We start from the raw sequence: 27787 nt of genomic DNA, 5'->3' as shown, positions 1-27787 counted from the left end.
CATCCACCAGGTGGGGCCCTAGAGACGGAGGCCCCTAGCTGGGGACACTCCCACCCCTCGCCTCCCCACTGCCTACCTTTCCCATCAGCCCCAGGACGTCTCTGGTGTCCCGGATGCCATGCTCCAGGTACCTGATGGCCTTCTTCACCGTGTGGGGTTTGTCTGAGCTGAGGTCCACCCAGCCTCTGAGCACATGGCCCTGGCATGAGAACAAGGGGAAAGGTAAGCCCTCGCTCCTGCGTCGCCTCCATTTGACTGCCTCTCCTGCCCCACTTCCCCCGCTTTGTCACTCCGTTTTCCGAGGCCCTGCCAGGCACCGCTGCTGCCAGATCCCAGAGCAGCCCTGCTCTCTCTTGCGGGCCTTCCTACCTCTTGTTCCTTCACCTGGAAAGCCCTTCCCAGCATGCACCCCCTAACCAGGTCCCTTCACCTGGTTAACCACCACCAGTCTTTAAAACTCAGTGGAGGAGGCCCGTCCCATAGGAGGCCTTCCTTGACCCTGCAGGCTGGGGTGAGGCTCTCGCTGTAACCCCCATGGTTCTCTTGCCCTGTCTTGTCACTGTCTGTTTACACTGGGGTCAGAGTACCAGGGCAGGACCACTCCTGCTGCCTCCACTCCTCAGACCAGCGTAAGGGCTTGGCCTGGACAGAAAGCTGGGAATGCCTTCTGAGTGGGCGGGTGGCCACTCTGAGTTCATGGGCCTTGCCGGCTCCTCTCCAGCCTTTACCCCACCTTGCCCGGCACTTGTGGCAGGCCAGGCCTGGGAGGCAAGATCAGAGGGGCACCTGGAAGACCCTGTCCCAAAGCACCACTCACGGTCTAGAGAAGGTTTCTCAATTCTTTTCCATTATTGCCCTTCTAATGAGCCTTTTTCCCCTGGAGAAGGAAATGGCTACCCACTCCAGTATTTCTGCCTGGAGAATCCCATGGATAGAGGCGCCTGGTGAGCTACAGTGCATGGGGTCGCAAAGAGTCGGACACGACTGAGCAACGGAACAACAACAAAGGAGCCTTTTTAGACGTTCCCCACCTAGTCATTCTCTGCCCCTCCAAGAGAATTAAGTATCACGCGTACACTGACTGATTTTACGTTCTGTGTGTATATTTGTGTTTTACATCCAATCAATGAGATTTTTCACCCTCTCCTTCAAGAAGCAATTTCCGCCCCCTTGAAAAGACCCTGACGCTGGGAAAGATTGAGGACTGGAGGAGAAGGGGACAACAGAGGATGAGATGGCTGGATGGCATCACCGACTCAACGGACATGAGTTTGGGTAAACTCCGGGAGTTGGTGATGGGCAGGGAGGCCTGGCGTGCTGCGGTTCACGGGGTTGCAAAGAGTCTGCGACTGAACTCATTGACTGACTGGGGGGGCTGGGGGTGATACACGCCCTGCTGAGATGCACGGCCTAGACTGAGGCTTCCAATTCTACAGTCCTTCGGCCCATGAGACCACCACAGGTGAGATCTACTGTGTGAGCCGAGCAGAGACACCGAGCAGATCTCTGCACAGAGGGAGTGCAGGCCCAGTGAAGCCAGCTCATCTAGTTTTTCAAAAGAACCAAGAAATCTGGGACTTTTAGGTAAGTTTTCTGATTTCGAAATGCTAGCAACTAATTCAAGATTTTAAAACTACATAGCACAGGCCATAAAACACCTATCTGCAGATTGGACTCTATGGACAAAGTCCAGTTTGTAGTCGGCTAAACCCTGGGCCAGCATGGGCCTTGTTGGTGCCTGGGTGTGACCCTCCCCCAGCCCTAGTGCCCTCCACGGGAATCAGAGCCACTCTGTATGACGTGTTTGGATGCTGCTTTCTTTGGCTGTTGCCCCCACGATGCCAGGGGCCTGTACCTCTCTGGAGCTGCTGGAAACCTTCAACGTGCGGTCAATGTACTCCTTGGCCTTGTCGTGGCGGCCCATGAGCCAGAGGAAGAGTCCAGCATAGTACAGGGCAGTCCCACTGGCTGTCTTGCGGACTTCCTTCAGGCTGCTCTCAAGCTCCTGAATTGCTTCTCGGTCTGGGAATTCGTGAGAGGGGGAAGAGGGCAAGTTAGGATGGGGAGGTCTGTCTGGTCCTTCCCCTGGACACTCTGAGCCTCCCACAACACATGCAGCTGACCACACGACAGCCCAGGGCCTGGGAACCAGCCACGCCAGGCCACAGCAGAGGCCCAGCCCTGGACTTGGGTTTGCTGGTTGAGATGTGTCTTTTCTCCTCTGTGCCCAGGAGTTTTCTGGGCAGACAGATCAAACCGGAATCTCCCACCTCAGGCCCATAGTCCATTCCAGATGGGGAAATAGTTTGTACGTAGTTTTGTGGAATCTCTCCCTGACCCTAGAGAGGTGGAGATTTAGGGGTAGAAATTTTTTATTTTGGCTTGGTTTTTCTTGAGAAGATCTTGGCAAAGGCAAGCAGGGTGTCTCCCCAGTTCCTGGGATCTGAAAGGAGGACCCCTCCCACTGTCAGGCGTTCTGCCTGTGGCTCCCACTCAACTGGGCCTGGGCATGGGGTCTTCTCTGAGCTCTCTGTGGGGATGGCACTGGCAGCCACTCCTCACAGCGTCTGAGGCCACAGGTGCACACACTTCCTGCAGCCACCCAAGAGGGGCAGTGTCTGGAGCAGGGCTCTCTTTTCCCCACTGGGCCAGGCTTGGCTGAGCATGCCTGCACTCACCAATGGTTTCACAGCACTTGTGAGCATAAATGAGGGCCATGATGGAGCACAGGGACACGTCTGGGTGATTCCGGATGCTCTCCAGGCTGCCAATGGCATCCTGGATGTGCTCTGTGAAGAGAGCCCATGTGGTTATTATGCTGAGAGGGCAGGAGGCTCCATGGCAGACCCAGGGCTGACTCAGGGCTTGGTGCGATCTGACCCAAGACTTGGACTAACTGGTCCATAGGTCCCTAATGGCCCAAGTTCCCTGAAGACTGAGGCTTCCTGAAAGCACTGCTGGCACCATGGTCTGCGTGGCCAGGGGATGGAGGACTTGGAGCTGAGAGATCTTCCTGTGAGTACTTGCAAGGATACCCTGTATTGGTTCTGAAGAAGGACCTCTGTGCATTCCCAGCTAGCTATAAAATATAACCCCAGAGCCACTGATGATATTTATCTTTCCATGTCCACTGACATTGGCCATGGGCGGCCCAGGACCACCTTCTGAATGTCAGTGGATTGGTGCTTCAGGGGCCCTACTCCTCTCTCTGCTTCTGTCCCACACATGACTGTGTCCACACCTACCACTTCCTCCTTTTCCTGCATTACCTGAAGTTGGTTCAGTAATCAAGCCTGGGGTTGGTTCAATAATCCTGTGGTCATTTCTCCCCCCTCCCCAACTCATTTTATAGACAGGGAAACTGAGGTGCAGAACAGGGGGAGTGAGCTCTCAGGTCTCCCAAGTCAACTAGATATAGATTACACAGATTTCTGTGGATTATCCTGGAAGTCTAGCCACTCTGTGTAAGACTGTTTCTAGGGGAACATGACTGGGACAGAAGCAGGCATCCAGGTGGAGCCAGTGTGTTAGTGCTGGGTGAGTGCCTAAAGCCAGGAGGCAACACTGATGGGTCCTCACCTTCCCTGAGGGCTCCATAGGCTTTAAAGAACTGCAGCACGGGGTCATTGTTGAATTTTTCCAGGCCCACAGCTGCGGCCTGCTGCACGTGGCGGAAGTACTTTTCTTTGCTGTAGTAAATGATCTCAGCCTGTGAGGAGGAAGGCAAAATCGCAATAGTCTCGGGCCCCTTTCTGCTTCTGTTCTGATCTTCTCCCTCCCCTATTCCCTGCTCCTCCTCCAGTTCTGTAAAGAGAAGAGAAAGAATATTCTGGCCTCATCTTGTTCCTCCCCAGCCACAGAAACAGCTCCATACCGTTTCCTTAGGAAAGAGTTTGGACATGGCTTGTTTTGGAATTAACCACAGACTCTGGTTCAAAAGTTGATGAGAAATTCAGCTCAGGTTTTGCCTTATGAAGGGAATAAGGGGGAAGAAGGAGGACCAGTAATAAGTATCACAACACCAATAGTTAGAACTGCAAGTTATTGTGGGCTAACCACCTGTGGTGAAGGGTATCAAGGGCTTTACGCCTATTATCTTATGCATTATTCTCTCCATATTCTTCACAATTAAGGAAGCCAAAGCCCATGGAGGCTGTGGCTTGACAAACGTCATGCAATAAGAGAGGCTGAGATTTCAAAGTGAAGTCTCACTTCCCCTAAGGTTTGTGGGTGCTGGGGTTGGGGATAGATGCGGTTGGATTGTAAACAGCTTTGTGGGCTACATGAAAGAGCCCAGACATCATCCTGAGGGTAATAGGAAGCAGCTGGAATGGTTTTACGCATGGGGATAGCGGGGGTGGGGGGGTGGGGGGGTGCGTGGTGGGCGGGTAGAGAAAGTGTCAGATGCGTGTGCCCCTCTGGCTCGTGTGTGTGTGTGTGTGGTGTGTGTGTGTGGCGGTGGTAGAGATAGTGTTCAGATGCGTGTTTTTGCAAAAACCCCTCTGGCTCGTGTGTGTGTGTGTGTGTGTGTGTGTGTGTGTGTGTGTGTGTGTGGTGTGTGTGTTGGGGTAGCTGCTGTCGGTGGTGGTGGAGGTAGGGAGACTGCTGAAAAGAGATGAAATAGAGAAACCAGCTGGGAGGGGGACTGTTGCAGGTGCCCAGAGGGGAGATGGTGGTGATACTGGGCTAGGAGATAAAATAAGGAGCTGATATTTTCCGCTGATAGACAGGAGCTGGAGATGGGTATGGGGAAGAGTATCGGCTGGGGGCGTCAAACGGTGGTGCCATCCACTAGGGTGAAAGACACAGAAGAGGCCCAGGCGGTTGGAGCCGAGGGTGGGGGTCGGATAATGGCAAGGTGATGGATTTTTATGCTTTGGTTTGGGGGAGCTCGGAGATAAGACTGGGTGGGGATGATGGCTAGGGGCTCAGGGTACACAGAGAACACTAGACAGGATGTGCTCGCCACGGAAAGAGAGGCGAGAAGGCACCAAGACCGTCTGGAGAGGCCGGGGACAGCGAAAGCCGGGTGGCGGTCAGAGAAGTAACAGGGGAGCTGCAGGTCGCGGGGCTGATGGGCCAGAGGAGGAGTCCCGGAGGGAGCAGTGCCCGGGTCACGCACCATAAGGGAGGAGTCATTGCTGCTCATCTCTGGACTCCCGCGGCTCTAGAGTCGGGGTCTCGTGGTGCCGCCGGGAGTCAGATTCTCAAGTCAGGGTCCTGGGTACGCCTCTCGCGGCCGGAAGTCGGAGGCCTGCGCGTCCTTGGAAACGGAGCAGCTGGCTGCTCTCTAAGGGCGTCAGAGTTAGGGGTGGGCGTGGCCATGCGCCCACGTGACAAGGCGCGGGTAGTCGAGCGCCGAGAGGGCGAGTCCGCGCTGGGAGCTGCTGGTTGGGCCTCCCGGGTAGGCGTCGCGGTCCCCGGGCACTGTCGCCCGAGCTGACCGTGGCCATGGGCCTGGGCGCCAGCGCCGAGCAGCCCGCGGGCGGCGCCGAGGGCTTCCACCTGCACGGGGTGAGTCGCCCTGCGGCGCCGGAGGGCTTGGCGCGGCACCCGCTCCGACGCGCGAGAACGCCGGATCGCCGGCCCGGAGGCGGCAGCCGCGGGGTCTCGGCGCTGGGTGGCCTCCCGGGGGAGGGTGGTACCCCTTCCCGGTGGGAGCCGTCGCCGAGAGAAGGCGCCGTGGCACCCCTGGGTCCCGGCCCGCCTGCGGCCGCTGTCGGCCCGGCGCCAGCCCCAAGTGCCAGCTCTGCAGGAAGCGGGAGCGTTTCCTGGTGAAGTCGGGCCGCTCCGGAATGGCACTTCTCCCAGGGGGAGAGTGAGCGCGCCAGGTTCAGTCAGGAAGAATTTGTGCACTTGTATGAACACGTTTGTGATCGCCTGTTGTGCACTGCGCTCCATGTTGGGCCTGAGGAAAGAGCCAGCTAAGCCCAGTCCCCGGCCGTCTGCGCTCTTGGATCCAGGGGGTCGCCAACTGCCGGGGAGTCCACTGGCTCTCATCCCACGCTTCTCGGGGTCGAAAGGCTTCGAGAGGTCGAAGACCAGTGAGAACCGGACAGGGAAAGTGGGAGCGGGAGAGCAGAGAGAATGCGACAGAGGGCTCGGGGATAGATTTGCTGCAGGGGGAGGGTCCCCAAGTGGAACACCGCGGAGAAGCGCCGTGGGGCCGCAGCAGAGAGTGTGTCATCCGTGTTGCCACAAAGAAGCCTGATGAGCAGTCGCGAGGACAGTGGAGATGGAGTGAGTTCCAGGGCCTGAAGGCGGGGAGAGGGGTCCGCGGCCAGATGGAGATCTGGGGTGATTAGTACCTCGGAGAGGGCGGAGCTGTAACAGAGGTGAGAGGGGCAGGAGGGTCTCGGTCTCCGGAGCGCAGGTGGGCCAGACTCCCTTTTGGCTTGTGCGCAGGTGGATGGCTGCAGAGATGGGCGTAGCTTGTCAGTTTGACGCCTTACTTTTGAGTGGTCTTTACTGTTGTCATAGGAGGCTGTGTTGACAACGAGGCGGCGCAGGGTTGGGGAATAAGAGGGGGGACCAAAGAAGAAGTTTGCTGAAAGGAAAGGCAGGATGGCTCCAGGACCCGGAGGTAACAGGATCTGTGCTTGCTGATGGGCTTTCCCAAGTGGACCCCATGATGTGGTACCAAGCGGAAAAAGGTGGACAGTGAAATGCATGCAGCCAGAAGGGTCTTCCAACAAGTTTGATGGAAAGCAAATTAAGGCTGTTGACAGGGGGTGGGGGTGGATGCTAGGAGTGAAGACAAGAAGGGCCGGTTGGAGAGGGACAGAGTGGAAAGTTTGAGGAACTGGGTCTTCATTTACAAAACATTTATTTTTTTCATTTCATATGTGCAGCTCTATTTTTTTAATTGAAGTATAGTTGATGTACAGTTTTACATATGCATACAATACAGAGATACACAATTTTAAAAGGCTGTGCTCTATTTATAGTTATTATATAAAAATATTTGCTATGTGCCCTGTGTTGTACAGTATAGCCTTAGAGCCAAAAACAGTGACTTTGAGCACATATGCTATGGCATGTAGATTTCCGGGCACTGGAGATAAAGCAGTGAGCAGAAGAGACATTGTCCCTTTTCTTATGGAGTTTACATTTGTGTGCCAGCCAGGAGAGAAGGGAGCAGCCTAGAAATTGAAATGTATGGTAGGTGGTGACCATTGCTAGAGAGAAAAATAAAGCAGGGCAAGGGGTCCAGAGTGATGAGTGGGTGCTGTTTTGGATAGAGGGGTCAGGAAAGGCCTCTGATCAAGTCACGTTTGAGCCGACACTCAGAAATAAGGAGTGGACAGTAGGCTAGGTGAAGTTTACCTGGTCACTCTTGCAATTAACTACCCCTACATAGCTTTTTAATCTGCTTGATCATTTTCTTTCCTTCTTCAAATCATTGGTCTTTAATAGTTCCACGGTAAGTTTTTTCCTGTTTTATATATATATATATATGTATATGTATATATACAAATATACACACACACACACACACACACACAGATATGTGGGGGAAGAGTGTTCAGGGCGAAGGGAGACGCTGAGGTAGGATTATGCTTACTGAGCTTCAGCAGTGAGGAGCTGGGACTGGTGTGCTTGAATGGCCAGGCCCTGGTGAGGGAAAGGATGAGGCCACATTGCATGGGGCCTTGTGTGTTGTCCTAGGGATTTAGGATTTAATGCTGAGGTATGGTACCATCAGGAGGTTTTAAGTAGAAGTGTCATGTTGCCTCCTTAATAGTAAAAAGAAAACCAAACAAAGAGCAACTGGGCTGCTTTCTCCGACTATTGGCCTTCCCACATATGCAGAGCACGGTGGAGAAGTCACTGCCCTCGGCGAGCTGTTACAGGGCTGTGTGCAGGAACAAGCTCTGGGTGGGATTTCCTGGGGTCAGGCAGCTGTTGAATAACTGAGTGCTTTTCCTCCGCTGTCAGTTGGGGTTAGTGAGACGGGGGAAGCAGGTCGTGCGCTCGCCTGGCGCCCAGCCAGTCCTCAGCAGGTGTAAGCTGCCATCGTGCGGTTAACTGCTCTAGGTGCCCTGATGGGGGCTGGGGAGCGGGTTAGGAAAGCAGCACACGTGTAGGGCTGTGGGGTTGGGGGTGTCAGGAACCCCCAGGAGAAAGCCAGACAGAGGGGGGCGCTTGCTGCGGGACTGGAGGTGCGGCGGGCAGCATCCCAGATGCTTTCTGCTGTGGAGCCATAGTGGGCGACGGCAAGGCCCAGGGCAGCGGCAGGGGAGGTGCCACCAGACCAAGGGCAAGGCCGCAGGAGCGAGGAGGTGGAGGCGCAGGGTGGGCTGGGAGGAGAGCCTGCGCACTGGGGGCCTGAGCCTCGGGGCCTCATTGATGACCAAGAGCGGCTGACGTTGGGCGGAGGAGGGTACAGGGCGACCAGCCTGCTCTGGAGCCAGGGCCTTACCCAGGGGAGGTGGGGTGGAGTGGCCCACAGCAGGGAGGAGCAGCTCTCCCGGATGAACTGCCCTCCGCTGAAAAGCTACCTCTTCCCAGACTTTCCCCTGAAGGGATGGCGAAGCAGGCTCCCAGGAGCAGCCCTCTGGGCAAGGCCAACTAGGGTGGAGTTGGGTTTCTGGGCTCATTCTCAGTGGAAGCTGTGGCAGTTTCTAGAAGTGGCAAGGAGAGACTCTGTTGGTACTGCTGTGAGGAGGGAGCCCTAATCCCAGGGGCAAACTGGCCTGGATCCACAGCCTCAGCGCTGAGGGTTCCTTCAGTCTGGGGACTGTGCGATTGGAGGGCCTGGGGAGTGGCAGAAGCCACGGGGCCTTCCCCTCAAGCAGGCATCCAGAACCTGAGGCCACCTGAGTCCCAGGGCTTGGGGGCCTGGTTGACACTGGGCTTCAAGTGCTCACAGCCAAAGGCTGGAGGGCCTGCGGCCCACCTGCGGTCCAAAACTGGGGATAAAGGCTGCATTGTCTGAGCGAGGCTCTGTGAATGGTGCCTTTGAGATGGATTTCCACCAGAGCGGCAAGCCTGGCTGTTGTGTTTTTGGAGACTGTGGGGAGTCTGGGAGTGCGAGGCAGCACAGGGTCAGCCTTGGGCTGGGACTTGCTGCTGGAGGGGCTGGTGCGCTGTGGGGAGGTTGGATGGCAAAGGGAACTGTGTGCTGCTCACCAGGCTTCCTGGCTCAGGCTCATGCCCGACTCTGGGGTCTGTTCTCCTCCACCAGCCCTCCTCAACCCTGCCTGGATCTGTCACCACAGGGCAGGGGCCCTCTGGATCTGGCCACAGGCTGCCTTCCCCACTCCTGTCTTTCTGGGCACGACCCCAGGGCACTCCGTTCCTGTCTATATCTGAACCTTTCTGGTAAACCTTTCTGGCTCTCCAGTGGCCCCAACGCAGGCCTCTGGGGCAGCGTCTGAGTCACCCAGCCTCCCTGTGGCCTCCTGCCCTGGGCTCTTTCTGTGAGGCTGTCTGGAGGCGTAGTCTGTGGATCACGACCTGGAAAGAGTAATTTTCTGAAAGAGGAAAACATAAGCCCAGGAAAGCAGCGAGAGAGGATGGCGTCAGCCTTGGCTGTGCCCATGTGCGGCCCGCCTGGCCCAGTTCACGCTGGGGTCTGTGTCCTCTCTGGGACAGGGGGAGTGGGTCGGTTTCTAGAACTGAGGGCTGGGGTTTTCTGGGAGAGCCCTGGGGTCAGCGCAGTGACCGTAGCCTCTGTGCTGCACAGGTGCAGGAGAACTCCCCTGCCCAGCAGGCAGGCCTGGAGCCCTACTTCGACTTCATCATCACCATCGGGCACTCAAGACTGGTGAGGCCCCCCTCCTGCCTCTGCCATGTGTGTGTGTGTGTCCGCCCGTCCGTCCATCCTGCTGTCGCTTGGGAACCCCAGCCCTGGAGACCAAACCCCATCTCCCCTTCTTCCAGGGCAACAGTGAGCCTGATGGGGGCCCTGCCTGGAGTTTAGCCCTTGGTCCCTCTGGGGTGGGCTGGAGGCAGGGGGACTCCTGGCACCGTCCACAAAGCCTCCAGGCCTGCCCAGAGGGGTGAGGGCTCTGGAAGGGGCCTCTCAGAGTGGGCCATGCGGCAGTGCTCTGGACTCAGGGGGCTCTTTGCTTACTTTGTGGTATTTTCTGGGGGCCCCGAGGGAGGAAGGTTTAGCAGGGCTTAGGGATGCTGGGGGTCCAGTGGCTGCAGGCCCAGCCCTGACCTGTGGACCCAGCCCTGCACCAGGTCTCTCGGGGGCAGCTGGCCACCAGGGCCCTCGCCCTATATCAGAGCCAGACTTGTCTGGGGGGTCTGGCTGGGCATTGGCAGGGGGCTCCAGGGGTCAGCCCTGCTGCCCTTGCAGAACAAGGAGAATGACACGCTCAAGGCCCTGCTGAGGGCCAACGTGGAGAAGCCCGTGAAGCTGGAGGTGTTCAGCATGAAGACCATGAGAGTGCGTGAGGTGGAGGTGGTCCCCAGCAACATGTGGGGCGGCCAGGGCCTGCTGGGCGCCAGCGTCCGCTTCTGCAGCTGCCGCCGCGCCAGCGAGCACGTGTGGCACGTGCTGGTGAGTGGGGGCGTGGCGGGGGGTCCCTGGGGGTGGGTGTGGGGAGACCCCCTAGGAAAGGCCAGCAGCCAGTGGGCCTGTCAGGGGGTTCTGAGGGCAGGGTGTGGGCTCCTTGATCCAGGGTCCCAGAGAGGGCAACTCCTCATCCCCTGAGCAGGGCCCTCTGGCTTTGGGTGATTTCTTACACGCTAGACCTTGCTTTCTTCTTTGGAAAGATGGGGCCGCCATCTGCTGGAAGGGTGCTTGTGCTGCCAGAATGCTGCTATTACTGCTTTGCATTGTTCAGTCGCTAAGTCGTGTCTGATTCTGCAACCCCGTGGACTGTAGCCCCCCAGACTCCTCTGTCCATGGGATTCTCCAGGCAAGAGCACTGGAGTGAGCTGCCATGCCCTATTCCAGGGGATCTTCCCGACCCCGGGACTGAACCTGTGTCTCCTGCGTTGGCAGGCAGATTCTTTACCGCTGTGCCACCTGGGAAGTCCTGGTGCTGCTTTAGTCCTTATCTAAAAAGGGTGTTTTTTTTCTGGTATACTCTAGGCTGCACCAGTAATATGTTTTTTGGGGCAGGTCCCCTGAGAGCCCCTTCGGGCACTCGACTGGTGCCTGGGGTCTGAACCGTAGTGAATCTCCGCGACTGAGTTGTCACAGCTGTTGCTGTTAGTGTTCATCCATAGACATACATGCGCACGTAACACACACAGTCACTGATTGTGCCCAGGTTCTCGAATGCGCAGTCCTGCAGCTTGATGGATGGAAGGAGCCCTGAGCTAGAAATGGGCTGATTTGGTTTCTAGTTGGCTCTGTTGCTCACTGACTCCTTGCGGGAGTCTTCTCAACCTTTTCGGCTGGCCTTACTCAGTTTGTCCATGAGTGCAATGCGGGGGTGGTGATGCAGATCCTTCCACGTTTCTTGGGAGAGTGGGAGGGGGCAGTGGAGCTTTCCAAGGGAGAAGGCAATCCTTGCACCTGCTTCTCACCACCCTTGCCTTTAACCTCCCCGCTACCCTGAGGTTTTCAGCCCTATGCCTGCAGCAGTAACAGCAATAAAGTGGGGCGTTTACTGTGGGACAAGGTGTGGTTTTCATTCTGTACATGTATTTTTTTTTTTGGTCTTCTCAGCAACCTTTTGCCTAAGTACTATATATCCTACTTTTAACTGTGGGGAAACTGGGGCAGAGGAGTAAAGTGTCTGTCTTCAGTGCCCCAGCTAGCAGCGGGGGGAGGCTGGGGTTGGTTCGGGTGGTCAGATGCGGGAGCTGTAAGGTGAGCCGTGACGCAGTGCTGCCCTCTGCTGGGCAGACTGTGGACTGGGGGAAGCAGGGGAACAAGGGGCTGGGCGGTGCGTGGCGGGGTGGCTTGAGGTCTTGGCCTGGGGACGGAGGACAGGTATACTACTCACCACCTGAAGACACAGCTCTCCACCCGCTGCCCCCCAGGAGCAAGGCTGACAGTTGGATAATTCGTGATTCTTTTTCCTCAGGATGTGGAACCCTCTTCACCTGCCGCCCTCGCAGGCCTGCGCCCCTACACAGACTACGTCGTGGGCTCAGACCAGATCCTCCAGGAGGTGAGGAAGGGCGGCCGTTCCTCCCCGCTCCCCCGGCCCCCTGGATGGGGTGCTGTCCGTGAGAAGTGTCTTGTCTTGTGAGGCTTCCCATCCCAGAGTGGGAACAGGGCTTAGGTGCTGTGTGTCTGTCGTAGTCCGAGGACTTCTTCTCGCTCATCGAGTCCCACGAGGGGAAGCCCTTGAAGCTGATGGTTTACAATTCTGAGTCTGACTCCTGCCGGGAGGTGACTGTCACCCCGAATGCAGCCTGGGGTGGAGAGGGCAGGTACTTCTTGGGATCGGAGGACTGAGGGGTGGGGCTCTGGGGGGCGCCTGGCCAGTGGGCATGGACCTTGAGTCCCACGGTGGGGGTGGAGGGCTGGGCCCTGGGCCCAGGGGTCCTGAGGCTGATGTTGGTCTAGGAGACCCTCTCATTGCTGGTGGTTGGGGGTGGCAGGGGTAGAAAGGGCTGTGGGACAAGCCCAGGAAGGCATTTCTGGCCTTTGGCAGCCTGGGGTGTGGTATTGGTTACGGGTATCTGCACCGGATCCCAACCCAGCCCCCCAGCCACCACAAGAAGCCGCCTGGTGGCCCGCAACCCAGTGCCCCACCACCTGGTGCCCCACCACCTGGACCCGGCCCCCAGGACTCTCCTGCCCCTTTTGGCCTGGAGACAGGCTCCAAACAGGGTGACTACGTGGAGGTACGTGGGGAGCACTGGCCAGCTGGGCAAGAAGGGAGTTTCATGTGGGCAGAGGGGCCTGCAGCTGGGAAAGGAGACTGGGGAGCCTATCTGTGGAGCCCTTGGGAAGCCCCCCAGCCTGTGGGACCCAGGGGGAGCAGATGGGGCCGGTCCCAGGACCGTGCAACCTGCTTCGGTTTTCCTGCTACTTGGGTCTGCAGGTGAGGGGAGTGCGAGACACTGGTTGTCATTTTCATTTCACTACTGGGAAACTGAGGCTTGGGGTGGGCAGGGCCTTGTCTTGTGCTTCCCTGAGTCTATCGGAAAGTTAGGCCAGGGACTGTGTGTCTGGTCCAAGTGCCTTTGGGCATCAGGCTGGTGCCTGGGGTCTGCATGCGGGCACTTGGGGACTACTCTCCAGGCATGGGCTATGCCAGGGGGTCACAGACAGGGCTGCTCAGCAGAGTGGGAAGGGGACCCCAAGTCCATGTTGGCACCTCAGGGGAGGCCAGCTGGGCCCCTCTTGCCTGACTGCACATCTGCTGTAGAGCAAGCAATAGACCCCCAAGGCTCTTTGCTCCTGTGAGCTGAGTGGTGCTCCTGGGGTAGGTGTGGGCTAGGGGTTGGGCTGGACTAGCCCTGTCCTGACAGGGCCCTCTGATGCCTCTTTTTCCCTGGCTCCCCTTAGGCCTTGCTGCAGGCACCTGACTCCTCCACGGAGGAACAGCCCCCTGGGCCTGAAAGTCCTGGCCAGGGCGCTCAAGACCTTGGAGACCCGCCCCGTTCCATGGAGACTCCTCTGCAGCCTCCGCCTCCACTGCAGCGAGTCATGGACCCAGGTACAGAGCAGGCTGAGAGCAAGCTGAGGGCTGGGCGTTGGCAGCTATCTCGTGCCTGCCGGGCTAGTCGCAGACGATGTGATCAGCGTGCGGATGGGGAGGCTGCCGTCCAGAGGCGAGAGGGGGTCTGCTCAAGGGCACACAGCACACTGGGCACAGGGCAGGGCCCGGGCCCTCTGCCACTGGGCTATTCCTGGGATCACCCACCCCAGTCCCCTTTCTTTCCTCAGAAAGCAGCTGTGGGGAGCCTCTGGGGCTGGCTGGGGGCTTCACAAACAGCTGAGGCTTCACTCTCAGGCCAGGCCAGATGCCCCAGAGACGGGGCACAGTGAGCCTGAGGCGCTGGCCTTCCAGCGGTCAGGGTTCTGTGCCAACAGAGAATCGTGTGTCTCCCCCAGGCTTCCTGGACGTGTCTGGCCTCTTCCTCTTGGACAGCAGCAACGCCAGTGTCTGGCCTGGCCTGCCCTCTTCCACAGAGCTGACCCCCCCTGCGGTCTCAGCCTCAGGGCTGGAGGATGTCTGCTCCAGCAGCGGTTCTCACGAGCGTGGTGGTGAGGGGCTGGCGCCTCTGCGGGGGGACCCTGGGTTGTGGCGAAGGCGGCCCTGAGTCTCTTAGCCGGGTTAGAGGCTTGCCTGTGGGGGAGGGCAGCCACATCAAGGCGCTCGTACGCTGGCGCTCCCATCCCGTCAACCCCGGGGGGTGGGAGCTGGGGGTCAGTGGGGTGACTGCCCCAGGCCACACTGGCCCTGGTTCTGTGGGCCTCCTCACCTCCACCCTGTGTGTTTCAGGTGAGGCCACCTGGTCTGGGTCCGAGTTTGAGGTCTCCTTCCCAGACAGCCCCGGCGCCCAGGCCCAGCCAGACCACCTGCCTCAGCTGACCCTTCCCGACAGCCTCACTTCTGCCGCCTCACCTGAAGATGGGCTGTCTGCTGAGCTGCTCGAAGCCCAGGCGGAGGAGGAGCCAGCAAGCCCAGAGAGCCCAGACTGCGGGGTGGAGGCTGGGGCTGCTCCTAGCCAGGCCCTCTCCACTCCTGACCACTCTGGGCTGTGAACCAGGCCCTCTGACAGCGTCTCACGAGGCCTGGCAGTGGGAGGCAGCTCAGGCTGCGCTGTGTTGGGTGGCCTGAGTTAGTGCTTCCTGGGCTGAGGCCGAGGGCTGTGCAGTGTCTTCTGCCAATGCAGGGGCTTTTGTGTCCACTCAGACCCTACTGGTCTCCAAGAGAAAACCTGCCAGCAGTCATTCTGCCTGGCGGTCCTGGCTTTGGGGAATTGGGCACTTGTCTAAGAATCTCAAACAAGTACTTTTGGCGTAGCAGGGGGCTGGGAACAGCACCAGATTCAGTTTTCCAGAAGCTGGGGGAGGAGAGGACTCTGCTGCTTGGGTCGGGCATGGAGCTTCCATCGGTAGAGGCCGTGGGCCTCGGGGAAGGGCATCTTCAGGCCTTGGGCCCACTGCGTGTTCCTGCTCCAGTCACTGTGGCCGCATGGCAGGCAGCAGAGTCGAGGCACCAGCGGGTGTGAAGACGGGGTGAGGGAGAAGGGTCGCTGTGGAGTGGTTGTCTAACCGTTCCGGGGGCTTGCCTCGATTCTTTCCACTACTGAAGCCTATCTAATGCAGGGCACCCCCCAAGCCCTGGGGACCCCTGCCGCCCCCTTTGCCGTCTTCCCCTGTGCTCGTCTGCACAGTTGGCTCAGGCTGACCACTGAGTCCAGTGAACCTGGCCCCTTCTCCTGAGGGAGGGTTGGAAATCCTGGGCCCTTCAGCAGAGACACCTGTGCTTGGGGCGTGATGATTCCCCAGCATCTGCATCCCGCGGACCTAGCGTCACCAGCTGGGACACCTGTCAGCTCCCAAACTTTTACAACCATCTCTTTTAAATATACAAGTCATCTAGCCACCCTAGAGGTGAATGATAGTTAACAAATTCAAGTTCACCATCCTAAGCAGGCTCTCAGAGCCCGTCCTCCCGCCTGGAGCACTTTACACACAGCTCCCACCCCAAGCAGGGATGAGGTGCCCGGACAAGAGTGAGTCAGGGCCCGCTGCTACTTCCCACAGTACAGGAGAGGGCTGTTCCCCTCTCCCCCAGTGCCTCAGGAGGCTGAGACTGGGTTGTGTGTCTTGCTCTGCCTAGGTCCCACAGCACGAGGAGGGCTCCGTGGAGGGGTGATCCTTATCACTTGTCCTTTCCTCTTTGGCCAGAGTCCCTCACCTTCCCACAGCCCTTGCTGATTACCATGAAAGCTGCCTCCGGCCTGGCCTTCTAGCCTCAGTCCAGTTGAAAGTCCCACCTTTACCATTTGATTTGGAGTGTGTGCCCTTACAGGGAATTCAGAGCTCTGTTAGGCTCACAGAGGGGCCCAGACCAAAGATATGGAGGGAGTCTGCTCTGGGGGGGCAGAGACCAAAGATGTGGAGGGAGGGCCCCATATCAGCAACCACCTCAAGTTTCCTGCACTGTGACTGCATGTAAAAAGCAAAGCTTTGTCAGGTCTACCAGAGTACCTGATAAGCCTGCAGAATAGGGAGGCATTGTGTCCAGAGCCAGTGCCAGAACCTGGTTCCTGGGTTGTCTGGGAGCCCAGTGTCTGCAGGAATCCAGGAAGTAGAAGCACGCCAGGCCTGTTCTGAAGCCAGTTTCCCTTCACTAACCTGGTGGCCTGACCCAGGGTCACCCTCACCCAAGGGACCTGGTTCTTCCCACCCTCACGTTAACACGCTCCCTTCCCCAAACTGGGGGATAAAATAGATACCAGTGCTAATTATGTCCAGGGTAAACACAAAACCACAAGTTTCTTACTTTCTCTGTAATCTGCTATGAAGGAAAATGACAAGTGGAAATAAATGTGTACTAAACACTCTGAAATATTTTAACTAAAGCCTTTATTCTATACAACTGTGAAATACAGATTTTTACCCTTTTGGCATTGCAGACTGTCAAATCTTCTGGAAACTATTACAGGTTTGACTGGAACAACAAAAAAACACAACCATGCTGGGGCAGAGGGGTCAGATCTAAGATGGGAAGGGAGCACAGCCGCCCCTCAGAACTCAGCACACGGGGCAGCATGGCCCAGCGAGACCCATTCCTTCAGCCCAAGGGCCCTTCGTGCAAACAAAGCTGAGGGCTGGGAAATGAGTTTTTTTTTTTTTTTCTTTTAGCCATTAATTCACAACTATTGCTAAAAAATGTGCACCGAAAGTGCACCGTTGTATTCAAGATAGAAAGGATTTTTGTTTTTAAAAAAGCCGTTGCTCTCTGCATAAGGGAGACAGACTCATTGGAAATGTGGCGTGTCTTTGCTCACTTCTTCAAAGTGCTGGAGGCAATGACCGCTCCACTTTCCAAAGGAGGCTGACCAGCAGTGAGTGAACCCTGTCTCGACAGTTGTGCGGATCAGAGTATCTCAAATGGTTAAGTCTGGACCCAGGCCCATCAGCTGCCTCCTGCTGAACCTGTGAAGATATAGAAAAGAAAACTTCCCCACCCCCTCCACAGTCCCTGCTATTATAGGGATGGGCCACACACAAGCTGGGGAGGCAACCGGACTGGAATAAACTGCCCTCTGAAGGCACTTGTGCTTCTGGCTTCACACAGGAGGCTTGTCTTATGTAGTTTTATAAGGGTGGACCATTGTTCTGTTCCGAGTACAAATGACCTTGGGGAGGATCCAAAGTATGTTTTCTTCTGCCAAAAGTTGGAAGTGTTTATCCCCAATAAATTATATTCTGTACAAGATCCAAATGATTCTATGAAAGCTTTAGATTGTTAGAAAGAACAGTGAAAAGAAATCTGGATACAGGTACAACACAAACCTGCATATAAAACTGGAAAAACAAACGTATACTTCCAGGACATGAATATCAAATTAACTCATTACGACACCCTTTTACTCTGACACCAGAAATATTAGGTAGCATTGAAATGAAGTCAGGATCTCATCATGGTCTTTAGTTTTGATGGTGTCATGCTGCTCACCCGGGGCAAGACCCTGTGGTGTCACTTGGTTTTGCCCATAAAGAAAACACAGTGGAGGAAGGCGTGAGAGAGCTGCGCCTCCTTGCGGCCGCCGCGCAGTCCAGGCGTCCCAGCTGGGCACGGGCTGGCCGCACTCCAGGCTGGCAGTCCAAGCGCTGTGACCCAGCACCTGGGGTTTCGACAGATCTGCCTACATCTGAGATGCAGTATTAAAAACAAGCCCACCAGTAATCATCTATTATGAAATGGGCTGGCTCTTGAATTGTGCAATAGCCAATTCCTATTAAAAATAACTGTCTGAAATGGTGAAAACAACTTGTTTTTTTTTAATGACAAACTTGGAAAAAGCCTTCATAGGTACTGCGTAGATGGAATGTACTTAGAAAAGCTCCCGAGTGTGTGGGATTGGAGTTGGAACACAGTGACAGACGTGGCCCTACCATGTGTCTTTGACAAGTGCTAACAGATCAAGATAAGGTCCTTTGAAACAAAAGGAGGAAGCAAAATCTGTGCTGGCCTCTCTTCAGTCCTCAGTACATCTCGCAACACACAGCCTGCTTGGGGCTCTTCTCTGGCACTCTGCCTCCCTGGGGACAGCTTAATCTACACATGGAGACTGGTTTCTATATTACATCTTGATTAGTCACTTCAATGGAAAGATAATCTCGGTCCATACCAAATCAGTCGTTAGAAGTCTTGTTCCCACTGGGGCTCTGGGCTTCCTAGGACTACTCTTGGGGCCATAGAGGAAGGTCAGTAAATGAATACCCAGGAGTGCTGGCCCGCCTTCACGTGGACTTCTGACGGTAATGGAGGGTGAGGTCACCACCACTCTTCCATATGAAGTGTTTCACTGTCCGAAGGTCCATATTTGGATCCAAAACCTGAACAGCAAAAAATAAATAATGAAAAAGGCATCCAGTACCTTATGCTGTTATTGCTAATGCCGAACTCTCCTTGCCCATGCTTGGTGGCCTGCTCTTGCTGCATGCAGGCATGAATCTGGGCACGGGAGACGTGCAACTCGTGTGGCTAGGGCAGACACAACACGGTGAGCCGTTCTTCTAAAGAAATGCCTCGAGTGAATCCTCATTTACAGCATTTCCACAGATGCTCCACTCACCTCCTCTTCAGATCTTAAACTAACACAGCAGATGCTGCTCTGCACATCAAGATGAGCATGTGGCTTCCTTTTCAGAAAAAAAAATCCACCAGCACATCCACATCTGTCTGCGCATACGTTTCAATCTCCTGTCCCTTTCCTGAAAACTGTCCCCAGGGTAAATGGAAGCTAAGGGCCTCACAAATGGGTGGGAGACCCGGCGCTCCTTACGGTCTCTCTAAAAGCAGAAGCCCTCCCCCGACCCCTGCAAGGCAACAGATCTGGAAACCACAATCCTACCACATTAGCAAAGTCTGAGCACCAGCACTGGCAACAAGGGGGCGGTGTCCTCAATCCATTTACCTGGTCCTGGCACAAAAGCTCAATTTTCTCCTCTGCCAATACAGCAATATCCTCCTCTTTCTCCTGTTCTCCTGGTTTTTCATTATTAGAAGAGCTAGTGGTTTGAGACTCATTATCCAAGTTGATGATTTTCTCATAGACGTGTTCCATTACTTTCCGGACTTGAAGCATGTCACTAGCAGAAAGTCGGTCCCTGAAAAAGGCAAGGGCAGATGGTGACATCAGGAAATCACTGGATATTCTCTCTCCCATTTTCTTTGGTGATAACATCTGATAAAGCTAAATCATACCACAGAAACATAAACCAATACATGTTCTCAGGCATTGCTTTAATCCATTTTCAGAATTCCCAACAGATTTCTTATAGTGTCCTCTCCTAAAACAGATTATGTGCAAATAAGTGAGATTATATATATAAAGAGTAGCCTTCTAGGTTCTATTCCCTTAAAGACTTTCCCAGAGCATGGGCAAACTGAATGCTCCTGAAAGGGAAGGCAGCCCCTGTTGCTTATTAGGCTCCGATGATGGATGTACCCATTTCTCCCAGGGCTTCCTCCTATAGTCAAGACTTTGAGTTTCAACTGCCTGTCTGATCTCCAAACCCACCAACCCAATAGCTCCCGCCAATGTCCCAAAGGCATCGCAAACTCTACATGTCCAAAACTAGATTCAGCAACTTCCTTATCCCCAAACCTACTTCTGTATCTCTGACATCAGTTAATAATGGTCAAATCAAGTAGCTCAGGCTCATACTTTAAAAGCCAGTTAAATTATATAAACTTTCAATATTATGAAATTAGCCTAAGATCTAGTACTTGCCTTCTGTGCTCTAAATGTAATCCTAACAAATAATTAAATTAATTAAATCCAACCCAGGGATCGAACCCAGCTTTCACGGATTGCAGGTGGAGTCTTTACCAGCTGAGCCACCTGGGAAGCTCAAGAATACTAGAGTGGGTAGCCTATCCCTTCTCCAGCGGATCTTCCCGACTCAGGAATCAAACCAGGCTCTCCTGCATCACAAGTGGATTCTTTAATCAGCTGAGCTGCCAGGGAAGCCCATGCTTTGTGAATGGTTAAATTGTATAAGACTTCAGTTTTATGGAATAGCCTGAGATCTAGTACTTGCCTCCTGTGCTATGAACGTAATCATAAGGAATAAAAAAGTCTCTGGCAATTAATCAGATCGAAGTATTGCACGACACTCCATTTACTTACTTTTTTAAGGTTTTTGCTCCTGAAGATGCATGAGGTTGGAGGTAGAAAGGAATTTTGTTGAATTTGGGCATATTTTTCTGAAATATTAAAAGTGAAAAAAAGTAAAATAGTTTCTATTAATTGATAAACTAAAATGATGTCAATACTTGTGAAAACATGATTCATAAGTTAATTGCTATTGTAGATTTAAAAGTGACTTTCTATGAAATTTATAGTAAGCTCTCAAATTATGTCAGCCTTAGAGAAAGGGTATAGGAAAAGTATAAAGTTTAATTTTGTAATAAAACATAAATAAAGACAAATTATATGCAGAGTCAGTAGCAATATAAAATGGCAGCATGGCTCTTCTCAAATAACAATTCAAGGTATTAAAGGGAAATAAACTTTATTTTAATCCTTTAAGCCATACAAACCAAAATCTCAAGTCTACATTCAAATGCCAGAACAAAAATTTAAGTGTCTTGAGAGAAACCCACAACATTCACTTTTGAGCAAAACCATACACTCTATGCTGGTAAGGTCCATTATCCACCTCTAAAGGTCAATCAAGTCCTCCTAACTTGCTTTACCTCTGACATCAGAGTGAGGTCTGAGGTTTCAAATAAGAGTGGAAAGTTCAGCCAACCACCTAGATGTCCATATGATGTAAACCATACACTTAGATAAAGGATAAAATTAATTGGTCATCTTTGCTATGGGGATTAATCCCCTTTGAGCCTCCATGTCATATCCTCTTTGGATGTTTCCTCCAGGGAATAAGCCACAGGCCTAAAGTCAGCAATGCATCCAAGTGAGTTTCACACTCAAAGGAAGTAGTGGTTTATGGGGAGCTCAAATTTAGAGAAGACTAGAATATCCATCAGGTGTCAGACTGGCTTTAAGTTCTTGGAAGTTTATCTGGGACAGAAAACAAACTTTCTAGAAGATGCTAGAGATTAAATCTCTTTTCATGAGGCTTTAAATAGACATAAAATTGGTCAATAGCACATAACTAGAAACAGACCTATGTGTGTATAGAAATTTAGTATATGATAAAACAGCATTTCAAATTAGTAGGAAAAGTTTAAATGATTCAATAAATTGTGTTGACACACTGGCTACGCATTTGGAGAAAGTTAGCATCTTACTTCACTTCACACCAAACAGAATAAATTCACCAAATAGAATAAATTCTAATACTTTAATGATCTAGATACAAACTATTATCATAAACATACTAGAAGAGAACACAAGAAAATATTTTTGCTACTCTGGAGTATGAAATACCTAAGCAAGACATGAAACTCACAGCCGTAAAGGATTAATCTGGTCATATAAAAATCAAAACTTTTTGCCTGCCAAAGGACATCATGAGCAAAGTAAAAATTCAATCAAGAGGCAAGAGAATGGTCAAAGGGTCAATATTCAGTGTGAAGAACTATTACAAGCCAATAAGGAAGACAGAGAGCCCAACAGCAAGCCGAGTAAGGAATGCAAACGGGCAACTCACAGAAGAAACAAAGACGGCCGCTACAGGGAGATGCTCAACCTCACTGCGAGTTACGGATTAGAGCAGTGCGATAGTATGTCTGTCTTTCAGCAAAGATTCTAAGTACCCAGCCTTGGTGAGGGTGCGGGGTTCTGGGCACTCACACACTGTTGGTGAGAGTGTGAACTGGTATACCCTTAGTGGAGTGCAATTTGGCAGTATCCATTGAAATTTAAAATGTGCATACCCTTTGATCCAGCAATTCCACTTCTAGGAATTTACCCTAAAAAGTACACAAAGATATATATACAAGGATGTTCACCGAAGCATTGTTTTTAACAGAAAACATTGGGTACAACCTAAATGTCCATTAATAGGGACTGGCTAAATAAACCATGGTACATTTATACAACAAAATACTATGCAGTCATTAAAAAGAAGTGATCCATACACTAATATGAAAAAATGTCCAAAATATATTTTTAAGTGAAAATCAAAACAAAAAAACACACCCAAGTTGTAGAACAGTACAGAACAGCAGATTCTGTGCAAAAGAAAATGATCTATATATGGATCACATATATCTAGACACACATATATAGACACAAATACATACTTGTGTATGCACAGAAGAAGGTCCTGAAGGCATTAAGCTATTAATATTTACTACCTCTGGGAAGAAGAATAGGAAGTGAATGGAAGACAGTGTTTGGAAAAGGATGGGAATTTCACCTTATTCATTTATTATTTTCTTTGATAAGCACATTTTATATATTAAAAATAAAGATAGAGACATAATTATAATATTTCTCTGCAGCTTTGGAACTGCACAGAAGCAGAAGAGGATTCCACTTGGCAGTCTAGTTTCAATCAAAGATTATACAATTTAATACAGTAAATTTTCTTCATGATTTGGAAAAAAATAAGAGGACAAAGTGGGAGTGGAGGACACTTACATCCACAGTGATGTCAATTACCCATTGTGGCACCGTCTCATTAAGAAGCATGGACTCAGTCTCACCCCCAGAATCTCGGCAGAGCAGCCTAAACATAATCCATCATGTAGTAAGTGACAAAAAAAGCACGGATCCCAATATCACTGTCATTAAATGTTAGAGGGAGGGAGCTTACAGAGTTCATTCAGGATCACCCCCAACTGACAGCTGAGGAAATAAAGTAGAAGGCAGGCAGAATGACTCACTCTGCTACGAGTGAAAGCAAGCTGTCAAACTCAGGCTCCCAGATTCGAGGCCAGATGGACACTGTGGCTGCCTGTTGGGGCCCCTGGGTGAGGACAGGAAGCTGGGTGTAGGCAAGGCACTTGAGGTCGCTCAGCAGAGCTACAGTGCACGGCGGTCCATGCACAACATGGGGTCAGGAGGTTTTCAGTGACCACACTCTCAGGAAATCACCATCAAGGAAGAGAATTCTGCTCTCAAGGGCAAGACAAATAGCTTTCTTACTTCTGGCCCATGGCTTTCTCCCATGACATTTCCTGGGCCTTGGCTGGCAACTTGGAGGTGAAGCCAGCCTAGCACTTGCCTGCAGGCCCTCACGAAGGACTGCCTTGCATCTCAGGTCGAGCCATTGTTGGGCATGACAGTTCCCAGGAGCAGCCCAGTCCATCTCCCTTGGCCTGGTCTGAGGGAAGTTATCTACTCAGATGTTGTTCTGTGGGTGGGGACTTCTGGTGAAGTCATCTGTCCCTGGCAGTCTGGCTGGTTAAGTGAGAAAAAGCACTTCCTGCAGAAACTGCTAAGAAGCTGCCTTGAGGCAAGGTTATCAACCTCCACAAGGTATCAACCTCATTTTACCACTAGAGGCTCAGCTCTCAATTAAGATGGGGTCTAACAGCATCAGACACTTAACTATTTCAGGGAGGTGAAAAACCAAAACCCAGCCACCCCTAGAAATTAACAGACATTTGCTTGAATCAAAACTTCAGGGCAAACAGGGTGCACTCTTAGCCCTTCTTACCCATACCTGAAGAGGGTGCGACCTCCAGCTTCACCAAAGATCACAGGGGTGTGTGGGGGCACTTGAAAGTAGCCATTGCCTTTCTGTACTCGGTTCTCCTGCTCCCCATTTACTAGAAAAAGACACAGATGGCGTCAGTATTCAGTCAGCGCTAACAACGTGGATTCTAAACATTTTGTTACCACAGGACCCAACCATTGCAAGACTTTTAAGTCAAAAAGTCCTGTAAGTCAGCTAGAGATGGAAATAAAGGTAAAAAACAAAGAGAAGTTCCTGAAAATAAGAAATATGGCAATGTGCGATATACCTCATGAGAAATGATTACATTTTAGAGGAGATTAATGTTTGAGATTTAAAACAAAAACATAACCATCTACTTCAGCCACAGGGAAGTCTAGAACAGTCTATAAACGATGATCTGCTCTTTTCTTTGGTGCTGGTGGGGTGGGGATTGGTAAAACACCAAGCACAGAGAAATTTGCGTCAGAAAAAAAGTTTATCTTTAATGGCAGCCACAACTAATGGTATTAGTGAAAAACAAAATCTCAAAGAGGTCATAAACTCATTTTTATTGCTCTCTGCAGATTTCATTTTAGTCAGATTTCATTTCAGTCAGCTCTCTGCAGCTGACTCCCCCTTGTTCATAACTACTTTCTGAAGGAATCTGGAAGCAATCTCGCCCTCTGTAACCCAACAGCACTCTCTCACAGCACTAACTCTGATCGCACAACGCAGATGTAAGCGGTGCTTTGTCCAACCAGAATGCTAGTCCCTGAATGGAGGGATCCATGTCCATCTATCTCTATTATCCTCACAACTCACTATAGGCCTCCGAATACTCGAGCTGCCCACCTCGTATAACCCAAGCAGCTTGGGGGTCCACTGTGTGTCGTGCAGGTCCAGCAGGATTACCAGCCAGGTAGTGCGTGCCGTGTCCTGAGCTTGGCTCAGTCCTGCCCTGCCTTCACTATGCCAATTTGATTTTATGGATGATTTGACGTTTCCTGTGACTTATTCTTTACTCCCCCAACCGAAGGCTGCCTTCAAGATGCTGCCTGTGGCCCTTTGTTTCGATTACTTGGTCTTTATTGGCTCCTTGGGCCTCCGAGGGCACCGTCAGGTTATAGATGGAGAAAGACAAGTCAAGAACAGGAAATGGCATGCCCACAGCTACACAGCTGATAAAACGGCAGAGCCCACAGCAGAACCTAGCTTTCTCGACCCTGTGAGCAGATCTTTCCACTGACTCTGGCTCACAGTTCACTGTACAATTCAGAAGGGGAATGAAGCGAGCCAGGTGACAGAAGAAACGCCGTCATGTGTGGGGTCGTGCTCTCTCTTAGACAGGGACATCAGGACACTGGCTTACAGAGAGGCATGCCATCCTTGCAAAACAGATTTAAACTCCAAAAATTATTCCGGATGAATCAGTCAGCCACAACAAACTCTCTGGCAGGAGGGCTTCATCACTGCTGACCACCACAAATAGGCAATCTTCAGAGAATCTTTAGCAGAGCAAGTCCTCAGTGGGGGGACTCAAGGTTATGTATCAGCTGTGATATTTTAAGTTTTTCCCCTCCTGTCTTTAATCAGAGTGAGCCAAACTCATATGTTCCAAATTCTCCCGGGCTGCACAGTGAGTTACTGCTACTGCCTGTGGCACACAGAGCTTTGGAATGTCCTCAATGACATTAATTCTTTACACATACTCAGTCACTTACCCTGGCACTTCTGAGTTGGGAGCAGGTTTTTTGAGCCAATATCAGGTAGATCATCAGACTAGGGAATATCTACCTTTCAGGCCAATGTGAGGCATGCCTCACAACAACAAACCTGGCTTTCCAATGCAGCTAAAAAGCTAGCTTTGGAGGTAAATCCAGCAGGTCCACGGATACCTTGAGAAAATACTGTTAGAATAAACCTGCTAAGCTGCCTACTTTCAAGGACAAAGGTCACCTAAATACACAGGATTGATTTCATATACCTTGTGCAGTCTCATTAATTAAAAGTTCTTCGATATCTCAGTTAAGACTGGATGGACGTTCTTTAGCATGTAGAAGGGAGGGCAATAAATTGAGCATACCCCAACCATTTATTATGTCATACTTTAGCAAATGCTTAAAAAAATTTTTTTTTAAATTCTCAGGATAACATCTAAATATCCTTAACTTCAGAGTAATTTTAAAACCAATTATCCTAATATAAAAATACGAACCATGATTTACTTCATTTTCTTCTTCATCTATTGGATTCACATGTGTCCTAGGCCAATATTCTAGGAGTGCCTGGAGTAAAAGTCCTCCTAAGTTCACTGCAAGAGTGTCAATTAAAAAAGAAAAAACAAAAAGGAGAAACATTAGTTTTAACTTAAAAATAGAGGGAAAGCAATAAAAATGAAAAGCTTCCACATATTCTGATGTTACATTCTTAACCCAATGCCAAGGATGTCTAAAAGCAAGACTTTACGTATTTCACAAAGTCTATTAAAATTTCATCTTACAATGTTTAAAGCAGTGATAATATCAAGCAAACAAATATTCTATTTGGTTATTCAGATATAGCTATTCTTTGAAAATGAATAAACAACAACAGAAATTGTATTCTTTAAAGGGCTATTTCCATATAAAGCCACTATATTTTGTATATATGTCAGTTATTTCTACAGGCTACAGTCTTAGAAGAATACTGATCAAAGATATAATTAATAAAATATAATAGACTCTTATGAAGATAAGTCTCTTCTCAACATACACAAAAATTAACTCAACAGGGACTAAAGAGATGAATGTAAGACTTGAAACCACAGTACTCCCAGAAGAAAACACAGGCAATAAGCTTGCTGACAATGCTATTGGTGGATGATTTTTTTGGATCTTACCCCAAAAGCAAAGGCAATGAAGGCAAAAGTAAGTGAGTGGAACTATATCAAACTAACAAGCTTTTACAGAGCAAAGGAAATCATCAACAAAATGAAAAGGCAACCTACGGAACAGGAGAAAATATTTGCAAATTATTTATCTGAAATGGGTTAATATCCAAAATATATAAAAAATTCATACAACTCAATAGCAAAAAAATGGAAAAATCTGACTAAAAAATTGGGCAGAAGCGCTGAATAGACATTTTTCCAAAGAAGACATACAGATGGCCAACAGGCACATGAAAACATGCTCAACATCACTAATCACCAGGGAAAGGCAAATCAAAACCACAATGAGCTATCACCTCCCACCTGTGAGCATGGCTGTTAATCAAAAAGATGATAAACAACAAACGTCTGACAGTACAAGGAGAAACAGGAACCCCTGCGCACTACTGACGGGACCTAAGTTGGTGCAGACACCGTGGAAAACAGCATGGCGGTCCCTCAAAAACAAAACTATCGTATCTAGTATGCTACTTCCGAGAATTTATCTGAAGAAAAGGAAAACACTCATTTAAAAAGATATATGCACCCCCATGTTCATTGCAGCGCTATTTACAGAAAACCTCATTGTCCATTGATGGATGAATGGATAAAGAAAATGTGATATACACACAAAGAAATATTATTCAGTCATAAAGAAAATGAAGTCTTGCCATTTGTGACAACAAGGATGAACCCTGAAGGCCATATGGTTAAGCGAAATATGTTAGACACAGACAAAGCCATATGATCTCACTTACACGTGGAATCTGAAACCAAAAAAGCAAAAAACCCCAGAGCTCATAGAAACAAAGAACAGACTGGTGGTTGCCAGATGTTGAGGGGTAGGAGTAACGGAATGGGCAAAAGGGGTGAAGGGAGTCAAAAAGTATGAACTCCAGGTATAAAATATATTCGTCACGGGGATGTGACCTACGGCATGGCAACTATATTTACTAATACTGCATTGCACATTTTAAAGTCGCTAAGAGAGTAGATCTTAAAAAGCCTCAAGAGAAAAAACTTCTATACATGGCGACAGATGTTAACTATTAACTAGATTTACTGTTGTGATTATTTTGCAATATATACAAATACTGAATCATTATCCTGTACATCTGAAACCAACATATGATATGTCAATTATACTTCAGTAATTCTCTGATTGGAGGGGGAAAAACTGTTTCCTAGCT

The 27787-nt window shown here is 51.1% G+C and overlaps 3 protein-coding genes across 8 annotated transcripts in view; 1 reads left to right on the top strand and 2 right to left on the bottom strand.

Moving 5' to 3' along the window:
- Nucleotides 1-5239, bottom strand: part of TTC21A (tetratricopeptide repeat domain 21A) — a 33634-nt gene extending 28395 nt beyond the window's left edge. Inside the window, exons 1-5 of one of the 2 annotated variants that reach the window (XM_013973365.2) lie at nucleotides 5123-5239; nucleotides 3580-3709; nucleotides 2679-2789; nucleotides 1856-2022; nucleotides 77-199 (exon numbers count right to left, since the gene is read on the bottom strand). In XM_013973365.2, coding sequence (XP_013828819.2) covers nucleotides 77-199; nucleotides 1856-2022; nucleotides 2679-2789; nucleotides 3580-3709; nucleotides 5123-5149 — 558 coding nt within the window. In that variant the 5' untranslated portion in view covers nucleotides 5150-5239. Of the gene's footprint in view, nucleotides 1-76; nucleotides 200-1855; nucleotides 2023-2678; nucleotides 2790-3579; nucleotides 3805-5122 lie in introns of both variants that reach the window. The other variant, XM_018067073.1, reaches the window with a different exon arrangement.
- GORASP1 (golgi reassembly stacking protein 1) lies at nucleotides 109-16448 on the top strand. Of its 5 annotated transcripts, XM_018067075.1 has the most exons (12): nucleotides 109-222; nucleotides 1154-1275; nucleotides 1437-1584; nucleotides 2908-3015; nucleotides 9689-9769; nucleotides 10310-10513; nucleotides 11994-12080; nucleotides 12215-12345; nucleotides 12570-12762; nucleotides 13430-13580; nucleotides 13979-14131; nucleotides 14370-16448. In XM_018067075.1, exons 4-12 carry the CDS (start codon nucleotides 2986-2988, stop codon nucleotides 14630-14632), a joined length of 1293 nt encoding a protein of 430 aa, XP_017922564.1. In that variant the 5' UTR covers nucleotides 109-222; nucleotides 1154-1275; nucleotides 1437-1584; nucleotides 2908-2985; the 3' UTR covers nucleotides 14633-16448. The 5 variants fall into 5 exon arrangements, with proteins under 5 accessions (XP_017922564.1, XP_017922567.1, XP_017922565.1 ...); XM_018067078.1 differs by lacking the exon at nucleotides 2908-3015; XM_018067076.1 differs by lacking the exon at nucleotides 109-222 and having other exon boundaries at nucleotides 954-1275.
- The window catches only part of WDR48 (WD repeat domain 48), a 47026-nt gene continuing 35682 nt past the window's right edge, over nucleotides 16444-27787 (bottom strand). Inside the window, exons 14-19 of the mRNA XM_005695555.3 lie at nucleotides 25905-26000; nucleotides 23696-23801; nucleotides 22669-22756; nucleotides 20245-20321; nucleotides 19027-19219; nucleotides 16444-18445 (exon numbers count right to left, since the gene is read on the bottom strand). Of these exons, the coding sequence (XP_005695612.1) occupies nucleotides 18350-18445; nucleotides 19027-19219; nucleotides 20245-20321; nucleotides 22669-22756; nucleotides 23696-23801; nucleotides 25905-26000 (656 nt within the window). The 3' untranslated portion in view covers nucleotides 16444-18349. The remainder of the gene's footprint in view (nucleotides 18446-19026; nucleotides 19220-20244; nucleotides 20322-22668; nucleotides 22757-23695; nucleotides 23802-25904; nucleotides 26001-27787) is intronic.

This window comes from Capra hircus, chromosome 22 (assembly GCF_001704415.2).
Source record: "Capra hircus breed San Clemente chromosome 22, ASM170441v1, whole genome shotgun sequence".
Lineage (NCBI taxonomy): Eukaryota > Metazoa > Chordata > Mammalia > Artiodactyla > Bovidae > Capra > Capra hircus.
This window is presented reverse-complemented; position numbering and strand designations above follow the sequence as displayed.

Bases quoted from the DNA above. Each gene is read 5' to 3' on its own strand.
- GORASP1 (XM_018067074.1), top strand. From the start codon at position 5,452: ATGGGCCTGGGCGCCAGCGCCGAGCAGCCCGCGGGCGGCGCCGAGGGC. The intron at 10,514-11,993 runs GTGAGTGGGGGC...CTTTTTCCTCAG, and splicing joins AGCACGTGTGGCACGTGCTG to GATGTGGAACCCTCTTCACC. The intron at 12,081-12,214 runs GTGAGGAAGGGC...TGTCTGTCGTAG, and splicing joins CAGACCAGATCCTCCAGGAG to TCCGAGGACTTCTTCTCGCT.